The sequence below is a fragment of the Raphanus sativus genome, chromosome 8, assembly GCF_000801105.2.
Source record: "Raphanus sativus cultivar WK10039 chromosome 8, ASM80110v3, whole genome shotgun sequence".
Classification (NCBI taxonomy): Eukaryota; Viridiplantae; Streptophyta; class Magnoliopsida; order Brassicales; family Brassicaceae; genus Raphanus; species Raphanus sativus.
The window spans coordinates 10,656,534-10,675,899 of record NC_079518.1 but is presented as its reverse complement, the minus strand read 5'-3'; the positions used below and the strand labels follow the sequence as shown (position 1 = coordinate 10,675,899).

The 19,366-nt window shown below is 36.9% G+C and overlaps 3 protein-coding genes and 1 long non-coding RNA gene across 6 annotated transcripts; 2 read left to right on the top strand and 2 right to left on the bottom strand.

The window, feature by feature from the left end:
- Positions 1-743: 743 nt before the first annotated feature.
- On the bottom strand, positions 744-2,858 carry LOC108836802 (probable protein phosphatase 2C 63). The gene is made up of 4 exons (XM_018609908.2): positions 2,468-2,858; positions 1,651-2,027; positions 1,322-1,558; positions 744-1,246 (listed from the first exon to the last, which is right to left on the bottom strand). The coding sequence occupies exons 1-4, from the start codon at positions 2,727-2,729 to the stop codon at positions 974-976; spliced, it is 1,149 nt and encodes a 382-aa protein (XP_018465410.2). The 5' UTR covers positions 2,730-2,858; the 3' UTR covers positions 744-973.
- A 2,337-nt stretch (positions 2,859-5,195) lies between these two features.
- On the top strand, positions 5,196-6,949 carry LOC130498542 (uncharacterized). 3 transcript variants are annotated; one of them, XR_008937437.1, is made up of 5 exons: positions 5,196-5,390; positions 5,462-5,722; positions 5,807-5,996; positions 6,147-6,389; positions 6,494-6,949. It is a non-coding gene; the product is annotated as an uncharacterized LOC130498542 (long non-coding RNA). The 3 variants fall into 3 exon arrangements; XR_008937438.1 differs by having other exon boundaries at positions 5,454-5,722; positions 5,813-5,996; XR_008937436.1 differs by having other exon boundaries at positions 5,454-5,722.
- Positions 6,950-8,100: 1,151 nt separating this feature from the next.
- On the top strand, positions 8,101-10,503 carry LOC108819521 (probable prolyl 4-hydroxylase 9). The gene is made up of 8 exons (XM_018592575.2): positions 8,101-8,323; positions 8,405-8,527; positions 9,111-9,268; positions 9,364-9,466; positions 9,671-9,766; positions 9,853-9,918; positions 10,020-10,139; positions 10,268-10,503. The coding sequence occupies exons 1-8, from the start codon at positions 8,210-8,212 to the stop codon at positions 10,352-10,354; spliced, it is 867 nt and encodes a 288-aa protein (XP_018448077.1). The 5' UTR covers positions 8,101-8,209; the 3' UTR covers positions 10,355-10,503.
- A 5,604-nt stretch (positions 10,504-16,107) lies between these two features.
- On the bottom strand, positions 16,108-17,055 carry LOC108820864 (40S ribosomal protein S29). Its single transcript, XM_018593885.2, has 3 exons — positions 16,863-17,055; positions 16,409-16,508; positions 16,108-16,316 (listed from the first exon to the last, which is right to left on the bottom strand). The coding sequence occupies exons 1-3, from the start codon at positions 16,922-16,924 to the stop codon at positions 16,308-16,310; spliced, it is 171 nt and encodes a 56-aa protein (XP_018449387.1). The 5' UTR covers positions 16,925-17,055; the 3' UTR covers positions 16,108-16,307.
- Between the last annotated feature and the right edge of the window lie 2,311 nt (positions 17,056-19,366).

Below are 19,366 nucleotides of genomic sequence, written 5' to 3'. Positions count from 1 at the left end.
AAATTTACAGATCTTGATTTTCGAAGAATTTTCTGTTTTATAAATAAATTATCGTGTGTGAATCCTTATCATTCCATAAATAATTTATAAGAAACTTAAAATCATATATTAAAACTTATAAAACCGTAACAAAGATTTATAAAGTCATTTATTTTAACTTATAAAATTATATTATAAAATTTAATAAATTTTAAAAAATCTTTTACGAAAGTTTCTGAACCATTTAGAAGATATAGTAAATTACTTTAATATATAAAATATATATATATTACTTCTAATGGAAATTACAATAGTTGTATCTTAGAATGTTCTATACATAGATATATCATATTTAATATTTTTATAATTGATACAATAGCAAATCTAATTCTATAAAAATAATTATTTAAACTTTGCTAAATAATCCTCCAAAATTAATAATTAGCTAAACACCTCTACAAATTTTATTTGTTTTAAAATATTAATAAGATTTATTGGATGGTTTGCCCTCTGGGTCGGTCCCTTTGTTTCATAGCTATTTTTTAAAACTAAACCTTAACCAGTGTCCACACGTGCTCCACGTATGGCATACCAACCAACTGAGCAAAGTCAATACATAATTCCACAATTAACAATTTCAATGTCAAACATCGAATGTGGTGGTCGCGGTCTCAGCAACATGCACCTACTCGGTTGCCTCTGAGACTTTTTTGGTTTGCGCTTGAAAACGTTCATACTGATATCTCTAAAAGTTAGAAAACAACAATCCAAAACTTTGACTTGGTTTCAAACTTTAACTAGATTTCATACACAAGTATTGTTTTGTCAAACACCAAAACTGCTTTGCCCCAAAAGAAAAGGGTTTTCGTTCTTTGCTGGTAAAAAGAATATACAAATCCATCTCCAAATATTAAAAAGACACCAAACATTTTTTCGTAAAAAAGATTAAACAAATATGTAAACAAGTTGTGTCCCCTCCCCCCTAACCAGAGAGTCAATATAACACATTGAGAAGCCGTCGTTGCTCCGCTTCATCTGAGCGTAACGAGTAGATATCCGGTGGAGCAGTGATTCCTCCTTTCTGGATCAATCTAGCATTTGATGAAGAAGTGGATTTTTGTTGATCAAGATAAACAACAACAACGCTTATGTCGTCGTGGAAATGCCGTCTAACTCCCTTGGCTATTTTCTTTATATCTCCATATCTCATTTCTCTCTTCCTTGCTGCTTCTTCAAGAGCTGCTCTTACAAGTTTTCTTGCTATTCCCTGTTGATCCAAGAGAGTTAGAATCTAAAAAAGTTGCTAGATACACAAAGCTCTGAGCTGAGGGAGTAAACTTACAGTTCTTGGGTGTTTAAGTACAATTTCTACAGCTGCTTCATCACTAAGATGCTCCCAGAGACCATCTGATGCAAATATCAGAAACAAGTCTTGTGGCTTAAGCTTCCTTACTATAATAGAGGGTTCAGCTGTCATCGCAGGTCTCCTCAAAGGAATGTGATTCCCATGTTGCTGGAATATCGGATCCCTGTAGAACTCAGGCTTCTTCAAGTACACATCACCAATCGATCTGGATACCTATAAAGAAAACAACACGTAGAAACGACTTAGCTAACTAACATCACTACGCAACGAGCTCAACATAAACCATACGGAACTTCAATCATTACCTGAATAATGCCTTTAATCCTCCAAACTCCACGAATGTACATAACAATCTGTGAATCGTCCGGGTTAAGTTCCTTAACCTCCTTCCTCACTTCCTCAACAGCAACGTTATGATCAGTAGACAACCGCTCAGCCGCAGCACCCTTATTACTATCATCCCCTGCAACAACGCTCCCAAGAACCGCTCTCGAGTCTCCAAGATTCGCAACGTAGAGCGTGCCATTAGAGATGGCACCAAAGAGACAGCAAGATCCTACAGTAGCCATCTGTGGCTTCATCGGCAGGGAACGTTTAACCATACCGCAAAAATCCTCTTCAGTCTCTTTGAATGCTTTTTTGATAACATCCGCAGATAGTCCTCCATGTTCATTTGCAAACTCTGCAAAATTAAAAAAAAAAACAATACTGTTAGCTTCCCTAACAAGAACATGTTTTATGTATGTTAAACAGAAAAAAAAAACAGAACATAAGATCACAAAGACCAGACTTTTGTAGCAAAGTTCGAAGCTTTTTAAATTGGGAAGTGACTAAACTAGGTTACTACAAAACCTGAACATGTTAAAATGTAAGAGAACATTGATTTAACAGAAAAAAAAACAGAACATAAGATCACAAAGACCAGACTTTTGTAGCAAAGTTCGAAGCTTTTATATTGGGAAGTGACTAAACTAGGTTACTACAAAACCTGAACATGTTAAGATGTAAGAGAACATTGATTTAACAGAAAAAAAAACAGAACATAAGAACATAAAGACCAGAACTTTTGTAGCAAAGTTGGAATCTTTTATTAAACCCAGATTGAGAAAACAGGATTATTACTCTGGATATAAGGAAAGAGATGTCTGTTAACGAATCTAGAAGCTTCAGGACCGCCATGGCCGTCGTAGACGCCGACGTAAGTAGCGGAGGAAGACGTGTAAACCTGACTCTGATCCTCCAGGCTAGAATTGGCTTGAACCACCGCGATCGAGTAATCTCCTCCGGCGTGCGGTTTCAATTCCGATTGCCAGAGCAAACCGTCGCCGCTCGCTCCTCTGCTTCCTAGACACCGTTCGAGAGGCCGCGCTAAAGCTCGCAACATCGTCGATTACTATTAGGGTTTTTCTGATTCGAATTGAAATGAAACCGAAAGGGTTTTGATTTGATCTGATTTGATTTTGATTTTTTTTTTGGACGAGGTGTTTTGATCCGTTACGTTGGTTTTGTTTTGATGGGATGGAATTTAAGGGGTTGGGTGTTGAGTTGGTAAAGGAAATAAAACCGCGTGAAGAAAAAAGATGAAGGAGATGACAGGTGACTTGGTCTACGCCGTTCTTTATTTACCTACGTAGACTACGCGTCGTTTTTTATTTATGCCGTGCTTTTTCAATCCATATCCCCTTTTTTCCCAACGCGTTACTTTTCTATTTATTTGCTTCTCCATTTGGCAGAAGTTCTTCTCCAGAAATAAACAAAAATTGTGGGCGATAAAAAAAAACAGCAACACTATTTCCCCTTAATAAATATTTTTCTTCTTGTGCAATTTTAAAAACTAATATAAAAATATCTAGCTTGATGTCTCACCAGATTTCTATCTAATATCAACATATACTTTAATGTATTTTAGAGGAAAATCTATATAGTATTCAAGTATAGATTATATTTTTCATTATCAAGTGGTACAATAAGGATATATATTTTGCATTCTTTTCTTAAAGGAGACAATATTAGTATTTAGTATATTTAGTGCGAAAATGCTGTAATAAGAGAATGAGTAAAGCTGTAGCCAACGTGTAGCTGATATATGCTTGGTTGTTGGATAAGAAAGATGATAACTACTGAATTCAATTTTTGGTTAATCTTGATCTTTGTATTTTATTTAATCTGCGCTTTTTCATCACGTTATATACGGGTTTCTAGCTCAAGTAAAGTACTCCCTCCGTTTCAAATTATATGTCGTTTTGGAACAAAATTTTCGTTTCAAAATAAGTGTCGTTTTATGATTTCAATACAAAATTTATTGACTTTTTAATCTAATATATTTTTCTATTGGTTGAAATCTAATTAGGTGTATTGGTAATGATGTTTTTATCTAGTAAATATACAAAATTAAATGTTTTATTAATCTGTGTGCCGAAGTCTAGAACGACAAATAGATTGAAACGGAGGGAGTATTTGTTTTGAGTCCAAATGGTGAATGTAGTTGAACGGATCAACACTCTTCGAAAATCAAATCAACTTGCGCATTTAATCTGTTAATTACAAAGACATTTCCCAGGTTTAGTTAAGAATGGACAGACTTTTATGGTATTAGTATAATAATTAATCTAAGTTTATCGTCACGTTACGGTTTCTAGAATATGGTCAAACTCTCTGTTTTGTTCTATAGAACTGATCAAAATGGTGATTAGTCTTAATTTAATTGCAAGTTGCATGATTTAGTTAAAAATCTGACGTGGACGAACTTATACGAAGATCCAAGGGGGCAACTAGGAACACGTTGGCCCAAGTTGTTGGACTCTTTTGACCAAGACATGCTCCCAAATACTATTTTGTTTTATTTTCTTGTGTTCATTATTCATTGGCACATGTGTTTCCAAAATGTACATTTGCTTATTAACATTAGTAATTAGCATATGAAGTGAATCAAAAGAAACAAACTACTTTTACGTGGAGATTGCAAGAATCGAGTTTAATTAAAACTCGGTTTTAAAGTTGGATGAAGACAAAACGATTAGTCTATTTTAACTACTAGCAAGCGACTCTAATTTAAAAAAAAAATAGAAGCTTTCAAGGCAGTTTAATGTTTTGCAGGTTTTTTTAACTAATGTTTTGAAGTTGACAACAAAAATTCTCTAAAATAGCTCAATTTTCATAAATCACCGAGTTGGTATTAAACATAAAATAGTTTTTTTTTTGTTTTTCAAAAATTAAGTCGTTAATATGTATAGATTATTTAACTTTCAAATTAATTAAATAAATAATTAATCATTTAACTGTTAATTTATTACTGTTTCGTGCTCTATATTAATTCAGCTAGGATAGGCTCTGCCAGTCATCCCAGTCACTTCACATATTCACCTAACATTCTTGCTTTGTTGGATCAATTCTCAAGCGGTTGCCGATGATAGCTTAAACCCATTAAAAATAAGTGAATATGGCAAAACATTCCAAACGAAACAACCACATCCAAATCACAATAAGTTTGAATTTTCATCGAACATAGTATAATACACACTAAGCATCCAAACGTAATTAATATCCACGCTCAAGAATTCAAGATATGTTAGGTATGTGTTGACAATTTTTTTTTTTTGTAAAAAGGCTTTCAAATTTAAATTGCAGAGAAGAGTAAATATTACAAACCTACTTAGAGGCTAGTGAGCACGCCAAATGGCCCAATAGAGTTAAAACCAAAGACACATATTAAGAGAACTAGTAGCCAAGCCTATTAGGTAGTAAGATGGAGTTTCAGAAGCCCAAATAAAGAGAGTGTTGAGCCCACCAGTTTGATTTATCAAATTGATCTCCGACATCATCGAAGAAACCTGTAGAAACAGAACCCGTTCAACTTCCTCCCATCCAGTACTGCATCATCATGCTAGCAGATCGAGGATTAGTGATTCTGACACTCTGAATCCTGTTTCGGATCAGTCGATCAAGCCCTACAATAATCAAGTCAGGGGTTCTGAAGATAGCACGATGCAGTCTTTTGTTCCGCTCACGCCATATCGAATAGATTGTAAATTGCCAGCAGAGGAAGGTGAGCCGTTTTCCATGCTTGTTGCCTGTTTGTTGCCGCAGTTGATTGACCGTTGCATCCCAGTTTTGCAGGGCCGGAATATTCCGACGAGAAGCCATCGCCGACCAAATTGTAAACGCAAACGGATAGTCAAAAAAGAGATGGTTTCTGGATTCAGGATTAGCGTTGCATAGGATACAAGTCGGTGTAACGTCTAACCCCCGATTGATCATACGGTCTTTTGTTGGACATCTATTGAGCATCACAAGCCAAGTCAAAAAGCTTTGCTTCGGGATTCCAAGGGGAGACCACACCAGTTGCGACCAGTTCACAGTTTCGATATCTCCTCGAAGGTAAGTATAGACCGAACCAGTTGAGAATGTCTTCCTTGTTGTTCCTGCTACTTCCCATTCAAACTGATCATCTTCTTCTGTTAGGATCAGAGTAGTGAGGTATGCTTGAAACGCCAATTGATTATCAGTCCGAGCATGCGGGAGAATCCAATTGCCATTAGCAGACAAGGAAGCCAGAGTGGCTCTATGCGGTATCCCCAATCGAGAAGAAGCTCCATTCAGAAAAGTGAAGATATTGCCAAACGGAGACCAATTATCATCCCAGAATCTAGTGGTAAGACCATTCCCAACTCTACACTTTATCAAAGGAAAAATCAATTCCCTCGCCTTGATCAGTTTATTTGCTAGCCACGAGTATTTGGGATTTGGTCTAACTGTCCAGTAGTTATGTATTGATCCTCTCAAAATGACCTCCTTAAACCAGACCACCCAAACTGAGTCTTCTCTGAAGAACAAGAGCCAAACCAGCTTGAGGATGCACGCTCTGTTCCAAGTAGCCAAGTCACGCACGCCTAAACCGCCCTGCTCTCGCGTATTAGTAACCGTATCCCAAGAGACGCGTGCTGAATGGCTACCTTCAAGCTCTCCATGCCAGAGAAAGGAACCACACATGGAGTTTATTTGCTTTACACACGCCTACGGCAGTATGAAAGAAAAGCACCAAAAGGTAGTAATTCCCGAAATCACCGTCTTTATTAAAAGCAATCTTCCCGCAAATGAAAGCGATTTTACTGTTTAGGAGTTAAATTTTGCTTTTACTGCTTGAATCAGGGGCTGGCAGTTAACAAGTGAGAGTTTTTTCGAGATCAGAGGCACACCAAGATATCTCATAGGCAGTGAGGCAGAGGTCATTCCCGTAGAAGCCTGGATCGTTGCTATTCATTCGTCAGTTAAACCCGATGCAAAGAAGCTCGTTTTTTGAAAGCTGACCGCAAGTCCGGAGCGCTGCTCAAACTCATGTAGCGTCATTAGCACAGTCTGCACCGACTCAATTGATCCATCAATGAAGATTAACAGGTCATCAGCAAGTTGAGAAAAGCAATATTGGTCAACGAATTTTATCTTCACATATAAAACATTTTAATTATTTCATCTAATTTCAAAAGATACACTTTTTAAAGAAAATTAATTTTAAAAAAACAAATTGCAAACAAATTTTATATATCTTTTATTAGTTGATAATCATAGTTATAAACAAGGCTTATAGGAAGATAAAAGTTGTTAGACTCTTCTGACCAGGACATGTTTCCCAAATACTTGTTTTCTCCTTCTTGTGTTCATATGAATGTTCTCCCTGCACCTTTATTATATGCATTGGCACACGTGTTTCAGTTACAGATTTTGTTATTATCACTATTATTTTTTGGACAAAGCAGATCTTTTTATTAACATTGGTATTTAATAATAACATATATGTTTGGTCAAAAAATAATATATATGAAGGGAACCAAAAGAAAAACTACTTTTATATGAAGAAATTTGCAAACATCGAGTTTATCAAAACTCAGTTTTAAAGTTGGACGAAGACAACGATTAGTGGATTTGTAACCACTCATAAAGGACCTTGAAAATTTAATTCAACACAAGCTTTTTAGGTAGTTCAATGTTTCGAAGTTGACAACAAAAAGTCGCTAAAATAGCTCAAATTCAGCGGAATACTGATCATATAGTAATCAAGACTAAAACATTTGTTTTAGTATGGTTGATATGTGAAATATTTCAACTTTAATCAATAAAAATATATATTGATCATTTAACTATTAATCATTATCGCTCCATGCAGCTATATCAAGTTTAAGATAGACTCTGCCAATCACATCCCCAATCACTTCACGTATCCACCTGACGTTCTTGGATCAATTCTCAAGCCGTTGTCGATAAGCGAAAACCCATTGAAAATAAATGAGTATGTCAAAACATTTCAAAGGAAGCAACCACATCAAAATCACAGTAGGTTTGAAGTTTCATCGAACATAATCTAAATAACACACAACCCATCCAAACCTGACTTATTTCAACCTTAACATAAATTGCTCCCACTGCACTGTTGTATGTGTTGTTGAACTGCAAAGAGAAGCAATATTGGTCAACAGATTTGACCTTTACATTTTAAATATATTAGTTTTCATTTCATTTTCAAAGGATAAATATTGTTCTTTAAAATCGTTTCAAAAAATTAAAACCATAAACAATTTACTAGTTAATAATAATAAATTTAAAATCTCAAAAGAATCGAACTCACTAAATTATCATAAATTTCAAATTACTAAAATTTGTTAATCTTGGAAAAAAATACATTAATGATTAATTTTTGATTTGTTTTCTTATGGGAGAAAAAAAGAAATCAAGACATCTACTACTTTCAAACACGGTGTAATGGTCTTCTTCTTATTACATCCCTGGATCAAAGAAAAGTCTCGCTCCCGGCTTGAATACACTTTGCCAGCGAAGATTCATCGGTAAAATTTTCAGATCGGGCCTAGCTCAATGAAGAACAGATTGAAGAACTACAAGAGGAAGAAGCTAGGGTTAGCCACAGTCATCGTCTTCTGTTCCCTCTGTTTCCTCATCGGCTTCTACGCTTCAGCTCTACTCTCTCAGGTGCTGATCCGCCTCTCTCAAGATGCGATCAGATCTTAGTGACTGAGACTAATCTAGGGTTTCGTGTTTTTATGGTGGCAGAATGTGCCTGGAGTACGACCCAGGTTGAGAATGGTGGAGATGGTGGAGAACGGTGAAGGAGAAGGTTCATCGATGCCTCATGGTGTTACTGGAGATGAATCTGTTGGGTCGATTCCGTTTCAGGTGTGATCTTTTTGTTACTAATTTTAGTCTTGAGACACTTAAAAAAGTTGCAATTTTTTTGATCTAATTAAACTCTGTTTTCTGACTGATTGACACTTGTTGAATCTTTCGTTTTTGCAACTGAGCTGGATGGATAAGTTAAGTGTAAAGTTGCAATCTTTGATTGGATCGAACTCTGTTTTCTGGCTGATTATGAGTGTGAGATCATTGGGTTTTGTTAACATTGGTCAACTGAATCAATTACTGTAAAGTTGCGATCTTTAATTCGAATTAGACTCTGTTTTCTTGGCTGATTATGAGTGTAAGGTCATTGGGTGTTTAGTCAACTGATTCGATTACTTAAGGGTAAAGTTGCGATCTTTTGATCAAATGAAACTCTGTTTCTGGCTGATCTGAAAATGAAGTCATTGGGTTCTCTAACATTGATTATTTAAGTGTAAAGTTGCGATCTTTGATGGGACTTAAACTTTATTTTCTGAGTGTAAGATCATTGGGTTTTGTAACATTGGTCAAACTAGATCAAGTAGAGAGATTTGGTGTTTCATCTATTTTTGGATCATGTTTGGTTTTAAAAATGGTGCAGGTACTGAGTTGGAAACCGAGGGCTTTATATTTTCCGAATTTCGCAACTGCAGAACAATGCCAAGCTATTATTGAGAGAGCAAAGGTTAATCTGAAACCTTCTGCTTTGGCTCTCCGGCTAGGAGAGACTGCGGAGAGCACTCAGGGCACTAGAACAAGGTCCTCTTGTTTCTTCTTCTCTCATGTTGCCATTTTTCTTTCTGCAGAAAAAGAGTCACCTTTGATCAGTAACCTTTTCTGGTGTGTTGTTACAGCTCAGGAACTTTTGTTAGTGCTTCAGAAGAGAGTTCAGGTGCTTTGGAGTTTGTTGAAAAGAAAATCGCAAAAGCTACGATGATCCCAAGGACTCATGGAGAGGTAATTTGATTTTTCTTTTTAATCATGATAGTAAACATTGCTTACATACCTTTTGTTGAGTGCTTATCACTCCTTTAACTGGGAACTTTTTTGTAGATTGCAAAATCTTTGCAAGCTGCCTGGTTTCAAGTTGAATTTAATAATATCCCACATTTTGATAAAGAGTGACAAGAGACTTTATGTTTTTTTGTTTTGTTTTTGCAGGCATTCAATATTTTAAGGTATGAGCTTGGGCAAAAGTATGATTCCCACTATGATGTTTTCAACCCTACAGAATACGGACCACAAAAAAGCCAAAGGGTAACATCAATCCTTTTATCCTCTCTCAGTCTCATTTTATAGACTTCTTTTGAACCTGAGACTTTAAATTTGCTTTTTATATGCAGATTGCTTCCTTCCTGCTCTACTTATCTGATGTAGAAGAAGGTGGTGAAACAATGTTCCCATTTGAGGTCAGTCTACAATACATCATTGCATATATATACACACAACACAATCTTTTTTTTTTTGTTAAAAGTTTTGGTTACTTAATTCAAACGGTTTTGATTACCAGAACGGTGCTAATATGGGTGCTGGATATGATTACAAGCAATGTATTGGGCTAAAAGTAAAACCTCGGAAAGGAGATGGTCTTCTTTTTTATTCAGTGTTTCCTAATGGCACAATTGATCAGGTAACAAAGTCTGAACATGTATATCAAGTCCATGTCTCATTATTCTTCTCTTTACTCTAGTTCCATGGGATAGATTAGTTCATGCTGAAATTAGCTCATTGCCTATTGGTTTGTAATGTTTTTTGCAGACTTCGCTTCACGGGAGTTGCCCGGTGACCAAAGGAGAAAAATGGGTAGCGACCAAATGGATCAGAGACCAAGACCAAGAAGACTAAAATGATTTCATCTTTTACATATGTATCTCTCACAGCTTCTATCTTTTGCCTGAAAAAGGATTCTTGATCTGTTATGTACAGTTTATTCAACAAGACGGTGTAACTATTGGGGTTATTTATATACAATGTGACGCAGTCCTATATCATAATGTTAACAAATGTGGATCTTGCGCGCTTAGGATTTAACTCGGGGAGTTCATTTAGGTGAAAATATAAGGTTCTTAGGGAGTAAAACAAAATGTATGTTACTTTAAAACATCTACTTAGGAGAACTTTAAGGTTCAGGAGTCAGGATTTGAGGTAGACCCCAGTGAAATGTTATTTGTAGTAACCCAAACTATGGCGTTTCTGCCAACTGTTTTCTCATCCAAAGCATGCAAACATATCTTCTCCAGAAGTATGGGCTGCTCTTCTCCAAGAATCTCTGGATACCAGCACGAAAATCAGACATGGATACACATGAACAAAGCAAAGCCTTTTTGCGTTGCTGTGCATAGTCGTATTACACGGTTAGGCACGTTTTGCCAACCGATGGTCTTGATCGAGAACTTGTCACGCTCAGACATGGTGATCCTCAAGGCAAAGTATGTTCCGAGTTAATACTCTTGCTTATTAAATAATCAATTTTTATTTGTAAAATTATTGGTTATCTATGGTTCAATGTAATTGATTGTAAATGGTTTAGTTGTACATTTGGTTTAGTCTTACAACCGGTTTGTTCCGGATAAAGCTATCAACATGTATTTAGTGTGTGTGTAGCTCACACTTTATGAATAACAGAAAAGCATTATCTTTCATCTCTCTCTCTTCTCCTTTGTCATCTAGCTCGCCGCCATAGCTGACGCAAGGAACTTTCTTTCTTTCTGTTCACCTCTGTTTACTAATATGGTATCAGAGCGTTGAGCTCAAGCTCAACATCGTTTCCTGCTCTTTCTTTTGAGCTCTGTTTTGCCCTGTTTCGCGTACTCTGTTCTTTTGTCGTGTAGCTGCGTCGTCACGATGGTCGTAACTCTCCGTCGTTCTCGCCGTACTGGTCGTTTTGCTCGTGCTGGTAGCTCGAACCCGCAGGCTCGTGGCTCGGCTTCGCCTCTTGAGGCTGTCGCTGCTCCGCTTACTCCGGGTTCGTTTGCTCTCTCCACCATGATGAACCCAGACAGCGTTCACTCGCCGCTTTACCTTCATCACGCTGACCATCCTGGATTGTTGATCGTTTCCATTAACCTGGATGGATCAAACTATACCCAATGGTGCTCCGCGATGAAGATCGCTCTCGATGCGAAGAACAAGATCGCCTTTGTTGATGGGTCCCTTCCACGTCCTGATTCCGCTACTCCTCTGTTTCGGATCTGGTCTCGCTGTAACAGCATGGTAAAGTCATGGCTTCTCAACTCCGTTTCCCCTCAAATCTATGGTAGCATATTGTCTTTTGATGATGCAACAGAGATATGGGTCGATCTCCATAATCGATTCCATAAGACAAACCTACCACGGACTTTTTAGTTGATTCAACAGATACAGGATCTGCGTCAAGGTTCTCTGGATCTGTCTGCGTATTACACAACCCTCAAGACCCTTTGGGATAACGTGGATGGCACGGAACCTCCAGAAACATGTCTCTGCTGCAACACAACGAGTTGTCTCAGCCAACGTGCTGCTAAGGCCAAGATCGAACGAAGCAGAGTCATCAAATTCTTGGCTGGTCTCAATGAGAAATATTCTATAATCCGTAGTCAGATTCTCATGAGAAAGCCCTTACCTGACCTCGCTGAGATCTGCAACATCTTGGACCAAGATGATAGCCAGCGTCAATTCAACTCTGTCATCGCTCCAAGTGCTTTCCAAGTCAGTCATGAAGCTTCGCTCACTGCACCTCCTAACCCTCCGTCACCTAACGTTGCAACTGGTGATTCAGGCGCTCCTCAAGGTGCTGTGAATGCCTTTCAAAGGAAACCCGGAGCAGTCTGTTCTCACGGTGGGAACACTGGTCATGTGATTGACAGATGCTACAAACTTCATGGTTACCCAGTCGGTTGGAAGAAAGGGAAGTGGAACTCTGATAAGCCTTCTCAGCCGAAACCTCCTGCTGTTGCAGCATCTGTTGCTGTAAATGATGGACCTTCTGTTGTCTCTGGTCTTGACAATCTCGTTGGAAAGCTAAACAAGGATCAAATCCAAAACTTCATTGCTTACTTCAGCTCTCAGCTTCAGCTCCAACCTGATCGTGGCGTTCCATCTGGCTCCACCTCACAGCTTCCAGACCAATCAGGTATATCCTTCTCCTCTTCAACGTTCAGTTTCATTGGGATTCTCAGTGTCACTCAATGTGCCACTGATAAGCACACTTGGATTGTAGACTCTGGTGCTACACACCATGTTTCTCATCAACGTGATGCCTTTCATTCCCTTGATACTTCTGTTGAACACTCAGTGAACCTTCCTAACGGTTCCACTCTGAAAGTCAGTGGCATTGGTCAGATTAATATCAATGCTACTTTGACTCTACAGAACGTTCTATATATACCTGAGTTCAGACTAAACCTTTTGAGCGTCAGTTCTTTAACCTCTGATATTGGTGCTGAAGTGACCTTTGATTCTGGTTCTTTCACCATACAGGATCCTATCAGGGGATCGAAGATTGGAAGCGGTAAACGGATTGCCAAGTTGTACGTCCTGGACGCTGCTGATACAAGACCTGCAGCTCCTGCTCCTGCTTCTTCTTCTTCTTTTACAAATACCGTTGTTGATGCCTCTGTTTGGCACCAACGTTTTGGACACAGTTCTTTTGAACGTTTAGAACTTCTTTCTGATGTACTTGGATTTTCAAAAACAAAGAACAAAGGCTTATTGCATTGTGAACTTTGCCATCGTGCTAAGCAAAAGAAGTTGTCTTATCATTTACATCCTAAGCTCTGTTCTAAACCCTTTGAATTACTACACATCGATGTCTGGGGGCCGTTTTCTGAACCTACTCAAGAGGGACACAAACATTTCTTAACCATCGTAGATGATCACACACGCGTGACTTGGGTTTATCTACTGAAACTGAAGAGTGACGTTTTGACAATCTTCCCAGATTTCATTCGTATGGTGGAGACTCAATACGACGCCAAGATAAAATCTGTTCGTGCAGATAACGCTCCTGAGCTACGATTCGATGCCCTATACAAGTCAAAAGGCATTGTGTCTTATCACTCATGCCCTGAGACTCCTGAGCAAAACTCCGTCGTGGAACGCAAGCATCAACACCTACTCAATGTGGCCAGAGCACTCTTCTTTCAGTCTGGAGTTCCGCTTAGCCACTGGGGTGATTGCATCCTCACTGCTGTATTTCTCATTAACAGAACCCCATCTCCTGTTATTGGAAATAAGACTCCATTTGAGATGCTACATAACAAGCTTCCAGACTACTCTCAACTGAAGACTTTTGGGTGCTTATGTTATGCAAGTACTTCACCGAAGGGTAGACACAAGTTTCAAGAAAGATCTCGAGCCTGTGTGTTTCTTGGATACCCCTCCGGTTATAAAGGCTATAAGCTTATTGATCTCGAAAGTCACTCAGTGTTTGTCTCCCGGAATGTTGTTTTTCATGAACAACTCTTTCCGTATCTTCAGTCTCCTCCTGGAACAGAACAAGCTGATTTCTTCCCTAGAATCAACAGTGACTCTGCTGCTTCGGCTCCAGTGTCTCCTCCTTCTATTAGTGAATCTTCAAACAGACCTCCAAAAGTCTCTACACGCAGAGTTCATAAGGCTCCAAGTTACCTGCAAGATTATCACTGCGACTCAGTTAATTCATGTACTGAACATCCTATGTCTAACTACTTGTCTTATGATGCTCTTTCGGACCCCTATCAAGTCTTCATCAACGCTGTAAACAGTATTCCTGAACCTCGCAACTTTGCTCAAGCCTGCAAGTTAAAGGAATGGTGTGACGCAATGGGGGTTGAGATCACTGCTTTGGAGGAAAATAACACATGGTTGGTCTGTTCTTTGCCTGAAGGTAAACGTGCTGTCGGTTGCAAGTGGGTTTTCAAAGTGAAACTGAATGCAGACGGGACTCTAGAGCGTTACAAAGCTAGACTTGTAGCCAAGGGATACACCCAAAAGGAAGGGATCGACTACGTTGAGACCTTCTCCCCAGTGGCCAAGCTATCTACTGTAAAACTGCTCCTTGCTGTCGCTGCTGCAAAGAACTGGTCTCTCACGCAACTTGACATCTCCAACGCGTTCTTGAACGGGGATTTAGAGGAGGAGATATACATGGAGCTTCCACCGGGTTACTCACCAAGACAGGGGGAATCTTTCCCTCCTAATGCTGTCTGCAAGTTAAAGAAATCACTCTATGGCCTTAAGCAAGCCTCACGTCAATGGTTTCTGAAATTCTCAGAGACTTTACTGCAGTTGGGCTTTGTCGTCTCATCCGGTGATCATACCCTGTTCCTCAAGCATTCTGGAAGCACATACATGGCTGTATTAGTCTACGTTGACGACATTATTATTGCCAGCAGTTGTGATCGTGCTACAGAACTCCTTAAAGCAGCTTTGGAAGCTTCGTTTAAACTGCGAGACCTCGGCACTTTGCGTTACTTTCTTGGTTTGGAAATTGCCAGATCTTCCTCAGGCATTTCCATATGTCAACGTAAGTACATCCTTGACTTACTTACTGACACTGGTCTTCTTGGATGCAAACCTGCTTCGATTCCAATGGATCCAAGTGTCAAGTTGTCTGTAGAGGATGGTGAGCTTTTGCCAAATGCAGAGGTCTATCGTCGTTTAGTTAGAAAGCTTCTATACCTGACTTTTACTCGCCCTGACATTACATTTGCGGTGCACAAGTTGTGTCAGTTCACTGCTTCCCCACGAGCTCCTCACCTTCATGCCGCTTACAAAGTACTTCACTATCTCAAAGGAACAGTTGGTTTGGGTCTCTTCTACTCTGCAACTTCAGACTTGAAACTCTCTGCTTTTGCAGACGCAGATTGGGGCTCTTGTCCTGATACATGACAAAGCGTATCTGGTCTTTGTGTCTTTGTGGGTTCCTTGCTTATCACTTGGAAGTCTAACAAACAAGACACTGTATCTAGTTCTTCTGCAGAGTCTGAGTACCGTGCCATGTCAGAGGCTGTGAAGGAGATGATCTGGTTTAACAACTTGCTTGAGGATCTTTGGATAGATTCACGGGAACCTGCTCCTCTGTACTGCGACAATACTGCTGCGATACATATAGCCAACAATGCCGTGTTCCACGAGCGGACAAAACACGTTGAACGTGCTTGTCACATTGTTCGTGAATGGGTAAAGAAAGGCTTAGTGAAGACTCTCCATGTTCGTACAGCAAATCAACTTGCTGATCTATTGACTAAACCTCCCTATCCTACTCCCTTTCGACATCTTATGAGCAAGATGGAGTTCATCAATATATATGCTCCATCTTGAGGGGAAATATTGGTTATCTATGGTTCAATGTAATTGATTGTAAATGGTTTAGTTGTACATTTGGTTTAGTCTTACAACCGGTTTGTTCCGGATAAAGCTATCAACATGTATTTAGTGTGTGTGTAGCTCACACTTTATGAATAACAGAAAAGCATTCTCTTTCATCTCTCTCTTCTCCTTTGTCATCTAACTCGCCGCCATAGCTGACGCAAAGAACTTTCTTTCTTTCTGTTCACCTCTGTTTACTAATAAAAATTACTGGTGCTTCCTGGTTAAAACACACAGATTAAGGCAGCTCGATTCGATAAAGAGAGCAATACTCAACAACCCAATACTATAAGGTAGAACCAAAATATCGGATTAAGACAAAAGGAAGCTAACAGGTTCAACAACGGCTCAAAAGCCTTTTTTATCGAAATCAATAAAAACATTAAATAAGATGCATTACAGTAAATAAAAGTCTCCAAAAACTCAAGAACCCAAACGACTCGTGCATAAAACAACACCGGATCTTCTTTTAACGGTACTGCAAAGAGGAGAAACATAACACCAAGATGAATTAGTTATTACTTCCATGCAAGTGATCCTATGGAGTCATTCATTAACATGTTTTTTTACCTTGATGAATCCGATTTCCTTGGCGTTGCTGCGGAAGCACTGTCTACAGCAGTTGAGACCATACTTCCTGATCAACCCATGGGAGTTTCCGCACACACGGCTACATCAAAATTTCGTTTTTTTAGTTAGATATCATCAACATATACTACGATTACAATCAAGATAACATTTTTATAACATTACAGTTAACCATTCAAGCAAAAAAAATTGCATCTTCTGTCTAACTATAAATGTTAAACCATTTCCTTTTTTTTTTTTTGCTTAAAATGTTAAAACCATTTTTAAGGTTATGAAACAGATCAACATGGATTCGCTTCCGACAAGGAAGCGTTTTGTAATTTACACATCAAAATCTGTCGGAGGTGAAACAGTGGGGCAAGACAAACACGAATCAAAAGACATTCGAGTCGTTTTGTTTCTCCAGACTAAACAACAGATCAAAGATGGAAATTACCAGGTGCGGGAACCAGGCCCGTATTTCTTGGGATGAGAGTTCCAAATCGCAGCGAAACCCATATTATTATCTTCAAATGCGAAGCTAGAAGACGAAGACGAAGACGAAGAGAAACGGCGTGAAAACACACTACTATTTTCTTTTTGGAAAACCCTAATAGCTAATGACGCACATGTGTGGAAAACCCTTCTATTTTCTTTCGATGATCAATTTATTTAATTATAGTAAGCCCAAAATAAAAAAGGTTGATTAAACGATGGGCCTTGTTATACAAGCCTAATAACAAATTTGAAAACTGTTTCTTTTTAGCATCGAAATTTGAAAACCATAGGTAAAAAATAGGGAATTCCGCCAAAAAAAATCTTGAAATTTTCTGAAATTGCCAAAAAAATCATGTATACCTGGCCGATAAAAATTTAAATTTTTGTTGGCTTATTTAAATAATTTAGAAACTTACAGTTGACACACCGTTAAACAAGAGTTAAGACAGTGTTAACTGTTGGCGTTGTTTCGAATCCAGGTTGTTTGGATCAAATGGCAATATATTTTACCACTAGGTTAGTGGTACATTCAATGTATGTACTAACACATTTACTTTTATTTGGTATTGATTTTGAATATAAAAAAATTATCTAAAAATTTAAAAGGTCTTTAAAATTCCAAAACTATGAAAATAAATAATTTTTTTATAAAATTAGTTTTGAAACTAAAAGTAAAAATATAATTTTATTTTTTCTTTAAAAAATCAAAAATCTATCAACATTTTCATTTTTAAAAACAAATTCCAAAAAAATAAAATTTTCATTTTTTAGATAAAAAAAACGAAAAATAAAAAAAAAAAAAAATATCAAAAGTTATAAAAAATTTGAATATGAAAATAATCAGAATCTATTAAAAATAATTTTTTTATTTTTTTATAAAAAATGCAAAATAGAAATTTTCCATTTTTCAAATTATAAAAAGAAAAATTGAAAAAAAAATTCGAAAATAAAATTGAAAAAAGGGATAAAAATTTCATATAATCAGAAACTATAAAAAAATTTAAAATAGTAATAATGTTTTTATATATATATATTTTCTGATTATATGTTTTCAGATTCAAAATATTTTATAACTTTTTTGGAATATTTTTTCGATTTTTTTTTATTTTTTCAAAAAAAATTTATAATCCGAAAAAATGATTTTTTTTGTGGAATTATTTTTTCAATTTTAGAAATTTTAAAGATCTTTTTTAGTTTTTAGATATTTTTTTTATATTCAAAATCAGTACCAAATAAAAGTAAATGTGTTAGTACATACAATGAATGTACTAGTGGTAAAGTACCTTGCCATTTTATCTAAACAACTTGGGTTCATATCCAGTGATCTACTTGATTTTATTTTCAAATCATGTAAAACGACGTCTTTTCATCTCATTTCAAAACGACGTCGATGTTATTTTTTCTGTTAAATTTGCTGACGACGTGCTAAATTGGCAAGTCAACAAAAACATTGTTAATTAATTCTAAAGTCAATGAAAAGTTTGTGTTTTTTTTTGTCAACCCTAAAGTTTATGTTTCTTTTCGCAATTCATGAAAAGTTCAGGATTTTTTTGGTCGATTTCCCGTAAAAAATATCATTCAATTCAGTAAAATTGAATAATTTTTTTTCTCAGCTGTTTAAAATTTTAAACTATAAATATATTAAAAAGTACCTCTAACCAAAGTCAATTATAATTTAAAAGAAGATGAAAAGCCAAAGTCAACTGTAATTTAATAATTTACAAAAATACTACTGTATATCACAATATTTATAGAATTAGTTGGTGAGGTATATCCAGTGTAAACCGTCTTATTTTTAATAGATACAGGTTTTAATGTATTTGATCAATTCAGAAATAAGTCTGATAATTTATAAAAGAATAATCTGTCAAGTTCTCGAAAAGTATTGTTAAAAATATTTATTTAGAGGTTTTTTTATATGAAAAGAAAATAGTAAACTTGTGCCAAAGATAGTGGATCGGATTGACCTAAAGCTTTTGAGAAAGGATATAGGGTGTGACAGTATAGTCATTTTAGAGTAAATAATATGTTAAAGCAAAATTATTTTACTCTTGACTTCAGCTGCAAAGCCACCAATCAACATTAACGCTGAATTTTCCTCTTAGTTTTGCTAGAGAAATACATTAACGCTGAATTTTGTTTCTCTCTCCTTTTTCCACATACTTCACTTTCCATTCATTTTCACTATTCTATTTATTCCACTTTTTCTCCCATATGTACCAATCACAACCATATTCATCTTTCCATGGTGTGACCAGACATGAACGATTGGATCTCAGTTCCGGCCATTAAACGAAACGGACAAAAACACTTGGATTTATGTAAGTTGCAGATATATTAACTAACTACATTATAAGAAATTAGGTCTTCTGGTCTTTGATTTGATCAAAATCTATTCTAATGTATATTTTCATTTCTTTATTTTCGGTCATAATGTGTCCATTAAATAATGTGAAGTGATGT